The sequence below is a fragment of the Paramisgurnus dabryanus genome, chromosome 5 (genome assembly GCF_030506205.2).
Source record: "Paramisgurnus dabryanus chromosome 5, PD_genome_1.1, whole genome shotgun sequence".
NCBI classification, from domain to species: Eukaryota; Metazoa; Chordata; class Actinopteri; order Cypriniformes; family Cobitidae; genus Paramisgurnus; species Paramisgurnus dabryanus.
Window position 1 is genome coordinate 10,438,547 of NC_133341.1, and position 21,464 is coordinate 10,460,010.

General features: G+C 36.2%; 1 protein-coding gene and 1 long non-coding RNA gene across 3 annotated transcripts in view; one reads left to right on the forward strand and one right to left on the reverse strand.

Annotated features, from left to right (window-relative positions):
• The window catches only part of LOC135748647 (uncharacterized), a 50,395-nt gene that overhangs the window by 17,177 nt on the left and 11,754 nt on the right, over nucleotides 1-21,464 (reverse strand). For both annotated transcript variants that reach the window (XM_065266902.2, XM_065266900.2), the window contains exons 2-3: nucleotides 3,319-3,374; nucleotides 2,189-2,301 (exon numbers count right to left, since the gene is read on the reverse strand). In XM_065266902.2, coding sequence (XP_065122974.2) covers nucleotides 2,189-2,301; nucleotides 3,319-3,374 — 169 coding nt within the window. The remainder of the gene's footprint in view (nucleotides 1-2,188; nucleotides 2,302-3,318; nucleotides 3,375-21,464) is intronic.
• LOC141282230 (uncharacterized) lies at nucleotides 5,130-7,606 on the forward strand. Its single transcript, XR_012336752.1, has 4 exons — nucleotides 5,130-5,425; nucleotides 6,894-6,950; nucleotides 7,090-7,153; nucleotides 7,436-7,606. It is a non-coding gene; the product is annotated as an uncharacterized lncRNA (long non-coding RNA).

A 21,464-nucleotide genomic window follows, 5' to 3' on the forward strand; every position in this document is an offset into this window, starting at 1 on the left:
TCAACGTTATATTTCACATTATGTAATATGATTTTATGTAGAAAACATCAAATAAGAAAAATGACTTTAGCTTGGTTTTCACAGACTTGACTTAAACCAGTGGCTTCCAACATGGTGCACCAGGTTGCCCACACATAGGGTGCACTCACACTATCCAAACCAAACCGCGCTTGGGCTCGTTTGACTAGTGTGATCGCTCTGTAACGCACCCGGGCGCGGATTGGTTAATCGTGCCCCGGCCGGGATGCAGAGGTGGGCTGGAGCGCGGTTAACTTGGGCTCAGGCGCGGAAGGCTGTGGTGTGAGCGCCTTCAAAAGGTGAAGACGCCAATTGTGCGACCACTCACCTTCATCTGCCTCCGTAAAAAAACTTTTGATGCATGCAGCGGAGTTACGTGAATGTCCGGGCTGCACACGTGACAGATCAACTAAGCAATATGATGAATTAAAAACACAGACTTATCATTACGGTGGGTTCCAGTGTTAAGAAAGCTCTTTACTTCCTGCTTTTTTCAAAACAATCGCATCTTAATGACGAAAGCGTGCCCCGGCTCGGATCAATAAAAATACAGTGTGAGTGCGTGCATATGGGGGAGTAGGGAGGGGTGACAATCGCGCTGGGGCATGGTTTGGTTTGGTGTGGATAATGTGAGTGCGCCCTATAGTCTGTGAGTTGCCCGCCAAATCACATAGGCCTCAATCTCAATTTTAATATTTATTTATTACATATTTTTTGTATTAGATTGGCTTCTTTTATGTATGTTAACATTTTAAACAATGATAAAACATATTAACAGGTAAAATAAAATAAAATCACCAATTAAAACAAAAAAGTATTGAATAGATTATATAAAAAAGTACCCCCCTTAAAGTAGCCCTCCAGATAGTTTTATCTATTGTGGTAGCCCTTGATCACAAAAAAGTTGGAGACCCCTGACCTAAACCATTTTAGCTCCTTAAATGCAAACATTTTACTGCATTGGATAACAAATATTTGCAACAAATGATGCTGGAAAGGTTCATAAAACTAACTTCACAGCTGCTGTCAGGCTCAATTTAGTGGGTGTGAAGTCAGAGCTACTCGAACTTGTGTAAAAGTTTACACAGGTGTCCTAGCAGAGTAACCACAGGTGCAGTTCAACACATTCTGAATGGGCACTCAACTGTGCTTAACAACCAGAAAGTGTGAAAATACTTTTAAACAATTTATCATTTGTTTAATCATCTGGAACCTAACAGATTCCTTTCTGTTTTGTTTCTTTGTTTGTTTACTACTACAGTTTAAATGTTTACAGTATGGTCACTTGTTGTTAGTCTATGATCTAAAGGCATCTGTCTGAATAACTGTTTAAAAACATTTAAGGGTGAGACATAAAGAAACTTTGTGTTGCTCTTTTATTTAGATATATATATAAAAAAAAAATAAAGAATAACTAAGTGCCCCCAAACTTTTCACTGTTACTGTAAATGCACCCTAAAGTAAATGTATTCCGAATGAAAGTTCAGGGTGACTACTCTTCTGGTACATCTTTAACTTCTAGTAGACTGGTGTGTTATGTGTGTGTTTGAGTACCAGCCTGGCACCCAAGAATGTTTCTATTGCAGTTAACAGGTCAGTGAATCCACACCCCCCTCTTCTATACAATGCCTGACCGGCTACAGATGGCACCTCTGACCCTAAACACAACATTCCCACTCGTTACCTTAGCAACCAGAGCCATGATGGATAATAGAAAGGTTCCCAGAATTCCTCATTCTGTCTGTATTTGAGCTCCTTCAGTTACAAGTGTGAAGGTCAAAGCCCTTTGTGAAGTGAAACCATTGACACGTCTCATCAACAGGAACCTCACATCCTTTGGTTAAACATGAGCTGTGTAATGCTGTGGCAGCTCCAACCAATAAGGAAACAAATCAGGCTCACGCCCCATGACAACATCCAATACCAGCTACACATAAAGGCCTAACATCCAATTGGAACAAGGCAAAATGATCTCATCCAGAAGTTTGTTAAAAGAGCTATCTTTGATGCACACGAATCAATAGACAAAAGACTTCATATTGTAGATGAATGCTTAACTTTATCAAAAGTTCAGGATAGTTTATGTACACACCTACATGCAAATGAATCTAAATGGATTTGTTATGTCTGCAAAGATGTAATGTGTTGACTCTGCATAGTATGATCTTACCCAGCAGACCATGACAATCTGTGGTTGTCCTGTTTCTGTCAATCCCAGCCTGCAGAGGCCATACGTGGCCCTGCTGCTGTGAAATTTCCCGACCAGTTCTGTCAAACCTCCAGCTGGCAGATTGGAAAGAGAGAAAATAAAGGGGGAAGACAAAATCCAAATCATTTTTCATAAAATAATGGCCACATGAAAGATAAAGTCTCTGCCAAAATGAAACACTTGCATTATTTCACTCGGTTGCCATCAACACCAGGGGACAGATTCAGGACAGAGTCAGCCTGTTTTTATTTTTTGACAGAAGTCAAGTTTTTCTTCTCATCTGATATTAAAGGAACAGTTCACCCAATGAAAATTACAGCATCATTTACTCTCAACATGACTTTCTTTTATCTGCAGAAATAAAAAAACGAGTCGTCCTTTTTTTACTAACATGAAAAGATCTTCTCTGTTATGCACTTCCAGATGTAGTGCAAACAATGCCCATGATGTCTGGAGATGTCTTGCAGCCAACATAATTTTACTGTGAATTAGCATAAATAAGGCTGTTTTTAATCAAACCGATAATAAGTTGAAATTTTTTTATATGAAATATGTTTTTAATATATTGTGAGTGGTAGTGAGTTGTATTAAACCCATCAAACCAAATATTTTAATTAAATGACCTTCATTTGTGTTCTGCAGAAGAAAGCCATCTCTATGTTTGGAATGAGATGATTTTGTGTGGGGGGATGGGTTCAATTTTGGGTGAACTATTGCTTCAAGGGGAGCTGCTTTGACAACTTTTGGCAGCTTTTATTGGTAAAACTCTTTACATATAAATGTTTCATAGTGAATGTCACGTAGTTCCAGAAGAATTTCCCCATTTTTTTTTACTACAGGCATGAAAATATTTTATAAAGAGATACAAGACATGCTACAAGATTCTGAGTATTTAAAGATAATAAAAAATGTAATATACATCAGTTGGTTTGAGGATGAGTAAATTTTATTTTTGGGTGAACTATTGATTTTAGTTAAGAAGACAGTGGCGTGTTGCTTGTATTTAATATGAATGAATTCAGTTTTTTTAATTCCAGAATCCTATTGGAGCACTTTTTAAAACATTGTTACATTTTTTATAAACACTTTACCTCCTGAATCAGACAGTTTAAGATTGTTGGTCAATCCATCATATGCAAACAATGCCCTAGAAAAGACAAAAAAAGATAAAATCAGTGAATAATTATGCTGTTGAGCAAAACGCATAGCACTCTACATTTCAACTGGTGAAAGAGTTTACATGATTTTTTTTTAAAGTAGATTGCAATGTAATTGTTATACAGCAGACCATAACAAAGTTAAGACAAGTTACTTGCTAGTAAAAAAAGACAAATAACAATGTCAGTAGAGACCCCTGACCTAACAATAACAATAATCTACACCACATTCTTACTTACATCAGCTGAAAATGCAATTAATGGGCTTGTGTGTAAAAACAATGTGTACATTATCCATGTGTTTAGCCTACACTTTAACATCAAACAAGAGTGTTATGCATAAAGAGGTATTGTGCACACCAAGTACTGAGTCCAGTAAACCTACTGAGCCCTGTTGAAAAATGTATTGTCCAGAAATTCTCACAAACGAGTCAACCTGAGCCACCTGTACATTTTCAGAAAAGGTTGCAAAAGCTGTTACTGGGAGCTTATCCTTTACAAGGTGCCAATATGTACCATTAAGGTACCTTTGAGGTACCAGTATGCACCCTTCAGATACAAAGGTGTACTTTTTGAAAGGGTTCCGCCCCAGTGACACTTTTGTACTTGTTTTCTCAGAGTGTACCCCCACATCTTTATTACCCTTTTTGATTTTTCAACAAGAGCCTCTCACAATCATCATAACTTTCCCTCGGCCTTCACCAACAAGCTTTTAAAAGTGTAATTTTCACAGGCTCAAGTCAGAGCTTGAAACACAATGTTCTCTTGGGCTACTAGCTCTAATGTCAATAGAGTGCCGAAGGGATGATTTATTTTTGTAGGCACATAGACTTTAGGATTATCGCAAAAAGCTCTTCTATTTGACAAAAGTTTATGACACTTACATGTTTTGTCCAACAATCTTCAAATCTTTAATCAATCTTTAATCTTCAAAGACGAACACAACTTGTGCACTCTAAATGTGCTTGCTAGAAATTAAAAGCTAACCTTAGGCTACATGCGAACTAAAGGGTCACTTGATTGATGTCATCACTGCAAAGCTTCTGACAAGTCTTTCAAACTTTATTAAAAACATTTAAAAACATATCCATGTTTGTTGGGAATTGCATTGCTTTTGAGATTTTCAAACGTGATGATGTTTAAAGTCCTCAACAATGTCTGAAGTGCCATCTCAGCAAGCAAAAACCGAGACGTTGAAATGACGGCTAACTATAGACCCAATTTAGTCCGGCTATGAGTAACCCACTTCTACCCTAAATAACCTTGAATTGGCTTTTGCCAAAATAACTTGAAGATGTATGATATTCCAACATGTAAGCATACTCAACAGGTGTAAGGTGTTTGCTTTCATTTGTTCTAAACGTATGTATGTATATATTGTCTATTTCACGGACAGTCCAAATTTAGCCTTATTTTAGCCAAAATTGCTTGCTGGGATGTAGCAACTTGTTAGCAACCACCTTTTATTGGTGTTTTATGTTGTAAAATAAAACATGAAAATATATTGGGCTTTTGTTTACCCAAAATCTTATTTAAAATCTTATTTAATCAAAACCTTAATAAAAAAACATTGATTTCAGTACGATGGAACCGGAACTGCTAAAATACTAACTTGCGTTCGCATTTTGCCTACAAAAATACCTCATCCCTTCTTTACTATATTGTTTTTGTTTTTCACTTTATGAAATCACAATGCAACTTTGCACTTAGGTCACAGCTGTTTATGGTTATTTGACATGCACTGTTAGATGTCGCTGTAGATTTAGCAGTACATTACTGTAAAAATCCACAGTACTATACTGTATGTGTACATTACAGTACAGTACTGCAGTTCATAATGCATTCTGGGTAAATTTGTTTGAGCGGGAACATTTTACAGTATATTTTGGTCTTGATGTAACCTTGCTGTAGCCATTGCTGTAATGTGCCAGGTGTACTTGCAATAATCAGAGAAAGTGCGCCAACGTCAAATCACACAGAGGGAGGGAGAGCACAACTCCTGGCTGCAGCTGAAGGAGGACGATTGATTTCTGGCAGTTCGGTAAGTTTGAAATATTTCTGTTTCATGAAAACTTAATTTTTAGTTTAAGAATGTTGTCAATAGTTTGTCACAATATTGTTTTAAACGTGCAATGAGAGAGAAAAACGGTCGCCAACAAAGTTTCAATCTCCCTCAGAAAGTAAACTAACGTTACACCCAGATGTCTACCGCTGCTTTAACTCGCTTTATACCTTTATTAATGAATATAGGGTTGTTTTAACTAAATTATGAGGGTTTTGGTGAGTTTATATTGTGTTGAAAGTGTGGTGACAATGAAACTATTTTTAACGAAATGGACAAAGACCACCCGCCAGCGCAATCTTGCGGTCCCAGCATAATGGTCGTTTATCTCGGCGTTTCATCCGTTCAGTTAGCGTCAGAGAAAAGTATTAAGTTCGACTGTTTGGCAAGGCTGACTCGTGGTTGTAAACAGACAGGACTTGACACGCCGTACACATCATACTGTAGTACCGCAGTCCTCCTCCACAGAAGTGAAAACAAGAAACCTCATATTTAACTGGATACATGCATCGAACTCATCGCAGCTTTAACTTCGACCAAATATCATTCAGATCTGGGCTCATCTTAATATCAGATGAATGAAAGGGATTGCCGCGCTTATTGTTATTATATTACGGTATATCAGAAAAAGCAGAGAATATCTTCTCTTAAGCGTTTTACACGTCCAGTAAGTTGTCCAATACATTTTTATGGCATATTGTTTCCACCACTTCAGATGCATTACATGCAGTATAAGTTTCCAAAACACATCAAATCAATGCTCGAAAAGAGAATGGGCTCCGCATTTACGTACCTTTGCCTTCTCGTCTCTGTCATCTAATCCTTCATCTCTGGATGTAAAATAGTCCATAATAACATCGTGTAGGAAACTGGCATCACCAGGATTGCTCAGATTTAGGCGATCATGTTTATCTTTAAAGTGAGCAGCTAGCTACTAACTTGTTAAAAAACTTTGCGTGAAATAGTGTTACACCGCAGCCGGTCCGGGTAAAACATTAAAGGGACAGTCTTTTTACCTTATCACTATAAATCGCTATTTTCTGCACTAAACGAGACATTTTCAGAGATTTTCTGTAGACAAGATGTTATAATTAAAAAAAGACTTATTTAGATATTTATATATAATATATAATATAACAACTAATATACATATATTTGTTTTACAACTGACTAAACACTTACAGAAAGGTTTTATTTGTTAGCATAGCATGATAATTAATACATTTTTAAATCAATCACTTTGTCTCTGCACAATGAACATTATCAAATATTATTAATGTTGTAAAATATATTGTTCATTGTTAGTTCATATTAGCTAAGGCATTACCAAATGTTAAGGAATAAACTATTGTAGTAAAGTGTTACTAAATTTTCTTTTACCATTTCCTTCACAATGTCTACTTATTTCTATGGCTAACAGATTTTGTAACATTTGTCTTTTTTACAGTCTTACCATTGCTTGTAAGCTGGATTGGGTAAGATGGATCATCTTTAAAGGCACCAGGCAAGTACATGATGTACAGTTACAAGTCATGTATTTTTTTGACTGCAATATTAAATGCGTTCACGTCACATGTAAAAGTACACAGGAATGTGGCTGACTTTTTATTTGTAGTTTACCTGAGTGTCCTTGCACTTTTCAGGAGTTAAGGCAGATGTGGAGGCACAACGGGTGATACCAGACACACACCAAGCACATTATGTTCGGTAAGTTTGTACTTTACCACTACAGCTTCTTTAAATACCCATGTATACACTCATTCACAATTCCCACACACAACACTGTAACACGACCATACACAACATGTACAGAATTGTCTTAGTTTGCCATGTAGAAATATACAAACAGAAATATTCAGACTTTGGTTATAAGAAATTTAATAATTGTATTTATTGAGCAGAGGTGTCCCTGGACTTTATTGACAAAAGATTTTGTTTTCAGAATAAAAAGTTGTGTCCAAATCAGTAACAATTGTACTTTCTGTTCAGGACATTCAATCATGACAGGATCCAGGTGGATGCTGTCCATTGAGAAAAGAGTTTGTTCAGCGGTAAGTGAATCTTCTGTATTTTTATGTAATTAGGTGTGGAACAGTAGAATAAGAGCAAAAGGTTTCAGAATAGGAGTAAATTCAAGGCTGAGTTTAGTTTTTTAAGAATCTTTTTCTATCTTATATTTGTTGACTTAATGTTTATGATATTTCTAACAGGTTTCTGGATATAATTAATTTCAAAGACGGGAAAAAGTGCACATCCATACAGGGAGCAAGCAAAAAGACAAGGAACTTGGTGCAGAGAAAAGCTGTGGTAATTAACCCCCATGTGAACAGCTTCATGCAGTCCCTGATTGAGTTCGAATGGACGACTTCAAAGTAAAGGCCACTGTGGTCTGTCTGCCACAGTTTAATGCATTTATTTTTAGTGTTAAATGAAATTCAAGTAGAATATTTAAAACTATGGGCCAGTGTTCTTTTTACCACTGTGAAATGTTACCTTTTAGTTGATGATGGACTTTAAACTGAAAACTTCAAACTATGGACCAGTGTTCTATTTGCCAGAGTTAAATATGTTACAGCAGGGGTCTCCAAACTTGTTTATACTTATTGATTTTATTTTATTTAACTTGTTTATATGTTTATTATTGTTTAAAATCTTGTTTTAAATATGTCTTGTTTCAATTAAATGTTTTTTTTAATAAAATTTTGATACATACATTGCTTGGATTGCCTTTTAATTAATTATGTTTTAATTTAGCATTTTTACCATATTAATAACTATAGATTTAAACCTAAATATCTAGCTATTATATATAATATTATTGTATTAACTGTAATAAGTAATAAATAGTATTTATGGGTCAATATAGACATTACAGTAAATTACTGTAAAAATAGACTACTGTAATAAAATATTGTAAAATAACAGTACAGTACTGCTTTGTAACTATACAGTACTAGTTTGTGTACTGTAAAATGGTATTACAGTACAGTACTGTAAAACCAAAATACAGTAACTTACTGGCAACCGTGCTGCCAGTACCGTACTGTAAAAATACAGGGAAATCGTTAACAGTGTGGCTGCACTGGGACTATTATTTAGAAGTGCGATTCAGAAAAAATATTAGATTTTGTACCGGGGCCACCCAGCCACACCACAGCAAACATGTAAGCACAGGAGGGACACTTAGTTTGTAAGACTTTATTTTCAGTGCAACAGTGTAATTGTTCTTGAAGGATACAGAGTACAAGCTGTAATATGTCCACTTATAACCACTTCACCAGCCACACCAGGATCTGTGTCAATACTTGGGACGGTCCACTTTTTAAGTGTTATCTGTATATTCTATGCACAACCCTGACAGTGTTCGGGGAATTTACATGACATTTTGTAATGTTTGGGGGGAAAAAATTCTTCTGCAATGTAGGACTATTGATGCCATAGTGAAATGTTAGGATTGAAGGGACACATTTTTTTGAAAATATGTTCATTTTCTAGCTCCCATAGATTTAGGGTTTAGTTTTTATCGTTTTGGAATCCATTTAGCCGATCTCTGGGTCTGGTGGTACCACTTTTAGCATAGCTTAGCATAATCCATTGAATCTGATTAGACCATTAGCAACGCGCTAAAAATGACCAATATTTTTCTTATTTCAAATTTGACTCTTCTGTAGTTACATCGTGTACTAAGACCAACGATAAATGGAAGGTGATGCCGTCACGTTATGCGACGTCAACTTATGTGACCATTGGCAGGGTTATGCTGCTTCTGGAAGTTAACTACTCAATTTTTGTTCCACATTTTTGGCCCTTGTCGCTTGGGGTTGGGGTTAGAACGACTTTCTGTTACATAAAGATACATCTTAACCCAAACCCGAATTCTAACCCTAACCCCAAGTAACAATGGTTTAAAAATAAGAAGACAAAAATTAAAAACGAATACTTAAACTGACATCCAAACCCGACTCTAAACCCAACCCCAAACGACAATTTTTTATTTCCTTCTGGGATGCCCTTTCGTCTATATCCTACGCTGAGGGATTAGCATGAAAGCAACGGAGTTCCCATTTCGTCAATATAGTGACGCATAGGGGCACCCTTCGCATCTTCATACTGACTCTGAAGGCGTTTGAACATGCTTCAGATTTTGACGCCTTGGGGAGTGAGAATGTGTTAAAAATTCTCTCATCATTTATTTACCCCCCGGCCATTCCAGATGTATATGACTTCCATTTTCAGTTGAACACAAAGGTGGGATCCAACAATTAAAAAAAACACACAAGTAATCTGTGGTAAATGTTGAACAATAGATACTTTGAGACAACTCTTTATATTTTCAAAGACTAAGAGTTTTAATTTTTGGGTAAACTATTCCTTTAATGTCCTCTCAAAGGGACAAAATTAACCCCGTTTAAAGCAATTATTAGGTGTACAGTAGGTCTGTTCTGTAAGCAAAAGTACAGTTCTGAAATGAATGGCTTTTTAGTTATTCATCTGTCTCATGATTTTGCCTCTTCTCTAAAGAAAAAAAGAAAAAATGAATGTCTAGTCCAAAGACTATTGATTGATGGCAAAACACCCTGAGGTACTTTTCTCTCTTTGACTTCAGGTAGCAATTAATAGGCTTGAGTCTGTAAACCTATGATGGCTTTTGGATGGATCTGCTGTGGCATGTATGTCATAACTGAGTGACACCATTAACAAGTAAATCACTGGGGAAAAGCCTTTATAACATCACGTTAAAGTAAAATCCTATAATTTCATACAATGACAACTTGACAGAGGGATCAAACTGGACATGTTCAAGGGCATGTAGGTTTGATTTAAATATTGGGGGGTGGCTGTAGTGTCAACTGTACATAATGGTTTCATTAATCGTTGTACAAATATTTGAGGGGTTGTAATTGCTAGTTTTGATTATTGGGTGTAACCGCCCCCACCCCTCTAGACACTACGCCCCTATAGGCACCTTGAATTATTGTCTTGTAGATATTATCTATACTTGATCAGTGTGTTTTCTTTGGAAAACTTTTACTTACATTCTAAAGCATAGTATCATATTTTTATTCCACTACATCAAAATTTCATTTAATACATAATTACAAAATTATGATCAAATAAAATTAAGAAGAATATTTACTGAAGATTGTTTAGGTACCTCCTAAGACCCGAGCTTTGGTTTGGCTTGCATTTCTTCTAGCTATTTGGGGTTAGGAAGAACCAATAAATATAATAACCAAATATTTTTCTTTGAGTAATTGTCCATGTTTGTGTACAACAGGTTCCAGTTGCACAGAATAAAGTATTATGGTGCAAACAACAAAAAATGTGATCCACAAACCCTACTTTTTAAGTAAAGATGATTGACAAATATTACTTGACAACAAATAAGTTGTCAGCTAAAGAGGTCAGCTAGTTTATTTAGTTTTCTTTATTCGTTTTTTATATTGTAGACAGTTTGCATGGTAGAACTGCATCTTTAAATTACATTATTGCCTTAAAAGCACAAAGCTGCGGCCATCTACATGCCGACAGACGACCCTGGCAGTTGCAAAATGAAATATGCTGTTTGTTTAACTTGTTAAAAAGACCCCGCGTTCCTTTTCAATGCGTTTCAATTGGCTTTTTCTAAATGCAAGAATATGTCTTATGTAAACATGTCTGCTCGGGTCAAGTGAGCTTGAAACCAGTCTGATTATGCAGAACCTTTCAATCAGGCAATCCACTGCTTAGTTAATTTTACAATTTTATGTTTTTTTGTCTGTGTAATTCATTTTAACACCATCTACAGAGAATTCTTCCTCTCTAACCACTATAATGATGAGAATAAACCAGAGTGCAGCCTGTCATCATCATGCTCCTATTGTCTTCAAAGCCTCTGATCTCTGGATCCCACCCAAGCTCTGACCTCTGGGCTTTTGACTCAGACATAAGCAACAGCTTGTTTCCCCTCATCAGGGACTGTGTTCAACAAAACCCAGCAAACCAACCTACCAATCAGACTGCAATTAGCATGTAGTGACACCATTGTTCCAGATCTCAACACCAGTATAGGAATATAAAGGATGAGAGAGTGAGAGTAATAGAGGATGAGAAAAGTGCTTGCAGCTGTCTGTTAGCATAACAAGACAAAAGTTACATCGTCAAGGGGAGAATGCTAACACAGATTAAACAGAATAGATAATTTTATTTTATGTATTTTAATACATTTACACTCATTTACATTTAGTCATTTAGCAGACGCTTTTGTCCAAAGTGACTTACAAATGAGGTAAACAATGGAAGCAATTCAAGAACACAAGAACAGCAATAAATAAGTGCACTGGAAATAGTTTCATCAAGTCCAACACTGTATACATAACCAAGGGTTGGTTAGTACATCTTTTTTTAAAGAATGTACGGATAAAAAAAAGGAAAAATAGAGAAAGATAGTAAGTCATATATTAGGAAGGGAAGTAATGGCGGAAGATATTCGTTTTTAGACGATTCTTAAAGACAGCTACAGAGTCAGCATAGCATGATAAATGTTGTAATTTACTCATTCTAACCTCGAAAATTTATTTGATACTGGTCTTAAAGGAAAACATCACTGTTTTTCAATATTTAACTATGTTCAATTTAGACAAATTAATACATCCCTATCTTTTTTCAATGCGTGCACATCATCTTTGAACAGCGCATTGTAAATGTGCTTGCATTTAGCCTAGCCCCATTCATTCCTTTGGATCCAAACAGGGATGAAGTTAAAAGCCACCAAAAACTTCCATGTTTTCCCTATTTAAAGACTGTTACATGAGTAGTTACATGAGTAAGTATGGTGGCACAAAATAAAAGTGCCGATTTTTAAGCAAGTTCATGCTGCAAACTAAGTGCTCATCCGCCATACAATATAGTTCTCATTTTTATCCGCTTAAAAAATCCCCACGTTTTGTTTTGTGCCACCATACTTACTCGTGTAACTACTCATGTAACAGTCTTAAAATAGGGAAACATGGAAGTGTTTGGTGGCTTCTAAATTCATCCCTGTTTGGATCCTAATTATGAATGGGGCTAGGCTAAATGCTAACACATTCATAATGCGCTGTAAAAAGATTAAATTCGTAAGTTGAGGTAAGAACATAGTAAAATATTGAAAAATGTTGGTGTTTTCCTTTAATGGTACCTACAATCAAACAAAAATGAGAAAAATTAGTGGTCTACATGTATGTCACAGAGTTAAGATTTCAATTGTTTCTGAGTGGATATGTGGTTTGCCGACATTAAAAAAGTCGAGTTGAAAAAAGAGGTGGTGGTGGGCTGTGGGCAGGGCTCTAATGCTTAACATCTGATCTGATGACCAAAATGTTGAACCCCAGAGGGGACAATCCTACCATCATTGCACCTTTAAGCAGGGCACTTATTTCCAAGTTGCTTTTGTCCCTGTAATAAGTGTAATTATGCTACAAAGCCAAGCCATTCAAATCTTTACATGTAATAAACTTATTCTAATCTTACCTGAGCCAAAGACATGAAAGAAAGTAAGCTAACCTTTAAAAGAGTACTCAAGACATCAAACCACAATGCAAAGTCATGCTTGTCTTGAATGAATTACAATAAACAAATGTCACTAAGGTGAACACAGGACAGATTCAGTGACACTTGTACACCATCCTGGTATCTGGGTCACATTCAAAGCACTGGTTGGTTTATCTAGGGGTCAAATCATGTCATTCAGTAATCTACAGAAAGCTACAGTGAAATGTCATGGTATATTATTTTATTTGTACAGTGAGCAGAGACCACACACATTCCCATTGACATAGCAAATGTGCACAAACAGCAAATCACTCATTGTCTTGCAGGCATGCATAGCATCTCCATGGTATCTGTGACGCTGTTCACTTAAGTGCACAACATGCACTTTCAGCACGTTTGCATGAGCTTTTGTTTGGCCTATTCCATTCGTCACATGAATCAGTCTCATGGATCCCATGTTTTAAGAAACAGTAATTATTAGTATTTAAAGTATGTACTTTTCCAACACAAAATTAGGTGTTGTATAAGGAGGTAAACTGGGATGCAGCTTAAGTTTTGGAACAGCCTACACAGATGTAAACTGTATTACTGGATAGATCTCAGTTATGTCTTTGCATTAAATATGATTGTAAAACCTTGTTACATCTTTTCTAGATGAAAATCACAGCTTGGGAACAGATGTGTTCATGACTCCATGCTATACATAGATGTTACACGGATTAGCTTTTAAGAGTCAAGGATGAAAGGCAATGTGCTGACAACTCAAACACAACTGCACATATGCAACAAACACAACAATACGTACTGAGGAATAATGACAAATCTTTCAGGGGTTCAGAGGTTAAGTTTGTCTGGACATTTTTCAAAAGGACTTGTTGGAAAAACACTAAAACAAAGCGAGAAAGTCCAGAGGGACCAACGCACGGCCAAGAGCACTGACTGCAGGGATAATGTGTGCTATTATACATGTGTGGCCTGTTTGTGTTGTTTGTATATTAAACAGTAAACACACAAAAGTACTCTACTCTTAAAAAAGCATATATTTCTATTAATGAAAGTCTTAAAATAAACGGCTTTAGACATTTCCTGCAGTCTGTTGTATGTGAAGAGAGGTGTTGTTGTCTGGAAGTCGTCTGGCCTTTCCTCACCTCACACATACACATTTCCTGTGTCAAGAGACTGATGAGAAAAACACAAGCAGCTCTGTTCTGCAGTCCATGTCTGAGTCAGCCAGATACTGTATGAGCTCAAGAACAGAGAATGAGGAATGGATGCGGAAAGAGGGAGAGGCCATACACAACATGAAGAAAAAAACATAAGAAGGTGATTTTATAATGGGGTAATTCATGTGGGAGTTTTACAAATTAAGGAAATACTCTATGACACACTTGAAGTAGGGGAGAACCAGGGCGAAAGTAACAAAGCGATTTTCTCCGAGCCCTGACTACATTTACATTCCAAACTATGACAGAATCCTTAACCCTTATGTGTTGTTGGGGCCATTTTTGCAATTTTTTTGTCTTAATTTGGCCACAACTTTCTCTGTGTTTCAGCAAATGGAATGATTTTTGGTGACAAATCTTATATTTACACATATTTTAAGAAAATGCTTTGAAATTTTTCAAAAACTTAACAATATACTGTGGGCAAATTTACTACCCTTACGTGTTGTTAGCGGCCAAAAAAGGCCACTAAATTAAACTGCTGTAAAAATTTATCGGATGAAATTTTTTTCACATTTTTTTTGCATAAATCTGTTAATCAACCTCAGTACTGATCAAAACTACCAAATGTTTGCACAAATTCCATGATTTTAACTCTTTCATTGCCAAGTAGTGTCACTGATTTGGGGAAAAAAAACACACAAAATGACAGATTTTCAATATAAAACGTGACTGTGGACTGGATTTTCTTTAACCTTTTTTACAGTCTTGGGCATGCCAAAGATTGGTAAAAACATTGGATTTGATGCATGTTTAGTTTTTGTGCAGCATCAGATTAAATTTTTTTCTCCCTCATTTATTGTTTGTGGCCATTTTTTCCCCATTGACTTCCATTATAACAACATTTTTTGATTGCTGAGCCATGACACCTTATTACCATGCATTCTTGATTCTTTGTGCCTTTTCTTTTTGCAAAGAGGTAAAATTTGTCATTTTTACTGTTGATCACCATGTGGCACCATTAACCCTTTAGTAGCCTGTGCAAAAAAACAGAGCATAAATTCTGGTCTGTACATTGAGTTATATGGACTATAAAACCATTGTGTGTGTACGAGTGTGTGTGTGTACGAGTGTGTGTGTGTGTGTGTGTGTGTGTGTGTAGGGTTAGTGTTAGTATTGAGGAGAGAGCACCTCCCTCGCGCACCAGTTAGTGCTGCACTGGTGAGAGGGATTTAGTCTCCTGTAGCTGTCCCTCTAGACACAAATCCACAGACACCAGCAGGCACCAGCAGCTCAGGAGTGAAGAGGGGAACATGCAAGTGGTGTACAGAACCAAAAAAAGAACAGTCAGCATTTGTATCCGTTGTGGTAGACACACTTGCAGAGAGCACCAAGTAATATGCTGCAAGTCCTGCTAAAAAGACTGAACACACACACGTACACATATACACACCAAAAAATTAGTTTGATTGTTTAGTTCTCCATCCATCCTCTACTCTTGCTTCATTGTTCAGTTTATTTGAAGTTGTTTTTGCATTTTGGTTCATAAAAAATGTTGTTAATAAATCTGATGAAGAGAAGATTTTTTACAGATTTTTCCACACAGACGCACACACATGCAAGCACGCACGCACGCACACGCACGCACATTCTGGTTTCCATGTTTTTTGGGGACATTCCATAGACGTAATGCATTTTATTCTGTACAAACTGTATATTCTATTCCCCTTACCTGCCCCATTCCCTAACCCCAACCATCACAGGAAACTGTCTGATACCTTAGATTTTCAAGAAACATCATTCTGTTTGATTTATTAGCTTGTTTCCTCATGGGGACATCAAAATGTCCCCACAAGGTCACAAAAATACTGGTATTCCTATCTTTGTGGGGACAATTGGTCCCCCCAACGTGATAATTACCCGGCCGCACACACACACACACACACACACACACTCTCTCTCTCTCTCTCTCTCTCTCTCTCTCTCTCTAATATGCTGTTATAGTCCATATAACTCAATGTACAATCCAGAATTCAAGCTCTTTTTTTTGCACAGGCTACTAAAGGGTTAATTGTGCCACATGGTGATCAACAGTAAAAATGACAAATTTTACCTCTTTGCAAAAACTAAAACCACAAAGAATCAAAAATGCATGGTAATAAGGTGTCATGGCTCTGCAATCAAAAAATGTTGTTATAATGGAAGTCAATGGGGAAAAAATGGCCACAAACAATAAATGAGGGAGAAAAAAATTTTATCTGATGCTGCACAAAAACTAAAAATGCATCAAAGCCAATGTTTTTACCAATTTTTGGCATGCCCAAGACTGTGAAAAGGGTGAAAAAAAATTCAGTCCACAATCACTTTTTATATTGAAAATCAGTGATTTTGTGTTTTTTTTTTTCTCAAATCAGTGGCACCACTTATGAGCTTGGCAATTAAAGAGTTAAAATCATGAAATTTTTGGAAACATTTGGTAGTTTTGATCAGTTCTGAGGTTGATTAACAGATTTATGCAAAAAAATTTAAGAAAAATATTAATCTGATACATTTTTACAGCCGTTTAATTTAGTGGCCTTTTTTGGCCGCTAACAACATGAAAGGGTAGTGAATTGGAACAAGGCACAAGGGTTAACACGCAACCCTTGACAGAGTTGACAAATATCGCATCGTTTTGCGTGTGTAGGTCCAGAAAGCTTTTTCTTTTTAGCATTGATTTCTGGTTTTATGTGTTACAGTACTGATCAATCTACAGGTTATTAAATGCTGTCACTAGGGCTGTCAAAAGATTAATCGCGATTAATCGCATACAAAATAAATGTTTGTTGTTTTTGCATAATATATGTGTGTGCACTATGTGTAATATATATATTAAGATGTTGATATATTATATATAGATAAAAAATATACATACATAAAATTTTTCTTCAATTTATAAATGTATGTGTGTATTTTTATATACAAAGTAATTACGCACAGTGCACACACATATATTATGCAAAAGCAAACTTTTATTTTGTATGCGATTAATCGCAATTAATCTTTTGACAGCCCTAGCTGTACAATCACGAAATTACATACCTTTAGTAACGTAAATTTCTGATTCTTTTCCGTGACACTGTCACGTTTTTCCAGCGTTTTTACGTGACCGTATAACGTATTTCTGTTTACGTGTCATTGTCACATGTTGGTTACTCAACTGTTTTGTCCTATTTCTTACCATTGTTTTACCATTTCATGATACAGGATTAAGATTTGTAGCACATCCTAAGGTTTAAAAAAATAAAAAATAAATAAATCGGGTTTAAATGTTGGGACTTGTTACACTTGTTACTTTTGTCCCGCTGCTAATACTGTTGCATTATGTCAAAAATTTATATTATTCCAATTTTTATATTGTTCAAACTGTTGAAATTCTTTTAAATTCTCAACAGTTGAAGTTTGTACTGTCGGGTTGCTTTCGAAAAATTTGATGAAACTGAAATTTTAAATTAAAATGTAATTTCATTATTTTTTGCAAAATAAATGTCAAAATATGTTTGCAGTTATAAATTAACAAGGTCATAGTCATGTATATTTAATAAAAACAAGTATAACACAAAAATCTTTTTTGTTCTGTTATGTTACTTTTGACCCACCTGTGTGTTACTTTCGCTCCTGCTGACAGGGTCAAAAGTAACAATGTGCTACTTATGTTCACAGTGAAATTATACTGAAGTCGTTTTACATTTGTTCAAAATTCCAACTGGTATTGATAGACCACACTTGTGAGTTACTGACCACAGCAAAAATATATATCTGTCTAAAGCATTTTCTTTTAAAAATAAAATTTTCTGAAAAATTGTACTTTCGCCCCTACTCTGCCCTATCCTTATAAAAAACCATAAAAAATGTGCTCCATTTAAATAAAATATGTTTAAAAAATTTTTTATATATTGCCACAGTTGTCTACTATTTTGTAGTATTCATCAAATATTTAAATCAAATACAGTATTCAAATATATAAAAAACATCAAACATTCTACCTGACATTTCCTTCAAATAGATTGCATAAAAATTGATGACGGGCCTTTGAATTATAAGAAAATAATGCACACCCAAGGTGGTATGCACAAAGTGGATGTGCATTATTTTCGAATAATTGAAAGGACCGGAGTCAATTATTCGGCTTATACCACGGTTACCAAAAACATTGCCCTGGTGTCTATTATTAAGACATTTGACAGGTTAGGTGTGCGGTTTACAGAAAAATAATCAACACCCATGGAACATTTCTCAACCAATCAGAATAAAGCATTCAACAGACCTGTGGTATAATTCCATTTTTAGATGACAACCTTGAAGACTTTCTGAAAAGGCAAACACAGCACTGAATTCTACTCACTTTCTCATGTACAACAGATTTGGTATCTAGCCAACATCATTTCATCCAATATCCAAGTGCTTCTGCTTTTCTTAAGCAAAATGTTCGCTTGAATGAAGGTCTCTAAAATCTTGACAGTGTCCACAGAGCCCTTCACTGAAAGTTATGTTGATACACTTATAAATTCCCAGGCCAAATCTACTTGGATGTCCACCTTGCCTAAGATGGCCACATTCCATTTGCAGTGTGTAAAGCTGAAAAACAGCTGTGCTGAGCAGTATTCATGTGCATAACGTTAAAGATTGAAAAGGGGGGTTTACCTACCTGGTTGTGAAAGCAACTGGCATAGAAGAAACCATTTTCTACTAAACATTTCAAATGTCGTCTGTGGCACATTTGACTGTTTCAGAAAACACATCCATAAGGCCTCTTATTTTGGATGAACAAAATGACTAATAGTCCCTTGCCAATCCTGCTTTTGTAGCCACAAGTATGGCTGTTTGGATATGTTCTCTAATATTCTCTGGTCGGTCTGAAAATTATTGTAAATCGAAAGCAGATGAACTGATTTGCGTCACTATAAACTAACTGCTTTAAATGTCACTGGACTAAAATCTCTGGGAAAAGGGAGCTGTTAATGTTTATATAGTTATGACTCAGAGAAAGGCGATAAGACCAAAAACTGCACCTACACTGAATATAGAACAGACAAAAAGAACAACAAGACAAACTGGCAGTATGAAACGAAATGCTTTGTCCAAACTTGCACGTGTGTCAGTTCGTTTGCCTGATGCATCTTGTGTGTTACAACAACAACTCCATTTAGATTCCAAAATTTAAACCAAAGATTACAGTTTAATTAATCTGAATACAGTATATATTTGCACCCAATGTATCACGCATAATGACAAACCCAGGAACAGATTAAAACAATGCAAAAGAATACCATCACATTTAAATCTGCTTCTCTAAGACAATGGGACCTTTCGAGGGACAGTGATCATTATAGCCATTGCAGAATTAAACAGAGGCAACTGCCTGGCAAACCTGGGGCAGTCTGGTTTCAACTGTGGGCTTTCTAACAACCTTTGCAGAAAGTACAGTGAGCACATTGCCATCTGGCATAATAATAAACTTACTGAATACGGTGTGCCAAGTGCTATTCATTCAAGTGTGTGCTGGCCTGGACTAGACAGAGCCAAGTTGCTCAACTTAAGTTCAGCGGCCAAGGGAGGTGAAAACTACACCTAAACCAAGAGACGTGAGTCTAATGAAGACGTACAACAATAGCTATTAAATTAGGTTTACAACTTGAGCCTGTTTACCTGTATTTGTTTAAAACTTTATAAGTCATCTGCGTGAGAGTCTAACTAATGCTGGCTAAGGGGAACAGTCAGTGGTTATGGTAATGGCAGCTATTTGAGAAGTAAAACAAATTAAAATCAGTCCAGGATTTGCTGAAAGGAAGATTTTGGCAAAATACAAAAGGATGGATTGGAAGAGCTAACAATAGAGAGTGAATGAGGCAGAATAGGAAAGTAAAAAGGAGTATTGGGAGAATGAATTTAAAGGGGGATGGGGAAAAAAACAGACTAAGGAGACTGACATGCAAATGTGATATATATGATTGCAAAATTAAATGCTGACAAAAATTGGGGAACTATTAGAGCATAACACTACCAAGACCAAGGTCATGGGTTCAATTCTAAAGGACACATGTACTCATAAAAGTAATAATTTGCTTTTGAGTGTGAATGAGAATACAATCAAATGTGGATCGTATATAGTGCAAACTGAAAAAAGCACTAAAGAGTGTCTAAAAGTGATATATTTATTCATTTTGTGATACTATAGGTTACTGTGTCTCTTTTGGTGATGACACGCGGCCTTCATAAGACAGCGATCTTCATCTTCACACGCGATTCTTCAGAAAGCAATTTTCACACTGTTCACACAAGGCTAGAAGTTTCCACAGGACAGGTTCTTCATTTCAAAAGCTAGATGAAATGAGATCCCATGCATCCTTTAAATAATTTAACAGGGACATATCATGAAAATCTGACAATTTATACAATTTGTAATGTCAGAAGGGGATAATACTTCCCCTTAATCTGCACTATCCAACCACATCACTGACATTTAGTATAGAGGTCAACTCATGCACATTTAAAAAAAGCATTTAAAAGTGCACCTATTTCCTTACTAAAAACATCTGTATTTTGTGTATTTGGTATAATACAATGTGTTTGCATGGTTTATGGTTAAAAAAACACATTATTTTCCATATACCGTATATTTTTGTAGCATCTGACATCAGCCAGAAATGTGATGCTCCTTACCATGTTTGAAAGATTCCCTCAAAATGCAATGCTAACAGAAGTTAAGTTATGGCAACTTTCCATTACATAGTACCCCACAGTTTGGTTTGTGTCAGGTCGGGTCAGCTCACCTCACCTCACTTTGGCTTGGTTAGCTTTTCCATCGAGTTTAGTATCACTTCGGAGTGGGAGGGATTATACTGTAGGCGTGTCATTATATTTGCGCTGCCACTAATGTGACATTATGTGAGAGCATCGTTGTACATTCCCATACATTCATTTATTTCTCAGTCTGCCACAAAATTAAAATTGGCCACCACAAATAGATGTTTTCGCAACACGTTTATCACTAGTTGCATTTAAGCATGTATATAGATGTGCGCGTTGCCACAAACTGCAAGTCTGGAAAAAAACTGTTATGGTGTTCCTGATTCCCAACCTGTGAATGTTTTTCATCGCTAAAAGGGAGTTTGAGAACTTACAGCAAAGCACAGATGACTGTTTACTCGAGACAGCGCAAGCTAGCATGAGGGTAAAGCTAATCCTTTACATTATAGCGATGACGCTGATAGTGATGATTCTCTCAGACCAATCAGTGATCTACAGTGTTTTCACGTCACGTTTTGGTTTAAGCTTGGGTCGCTTGGAACCCCGACTGAGGT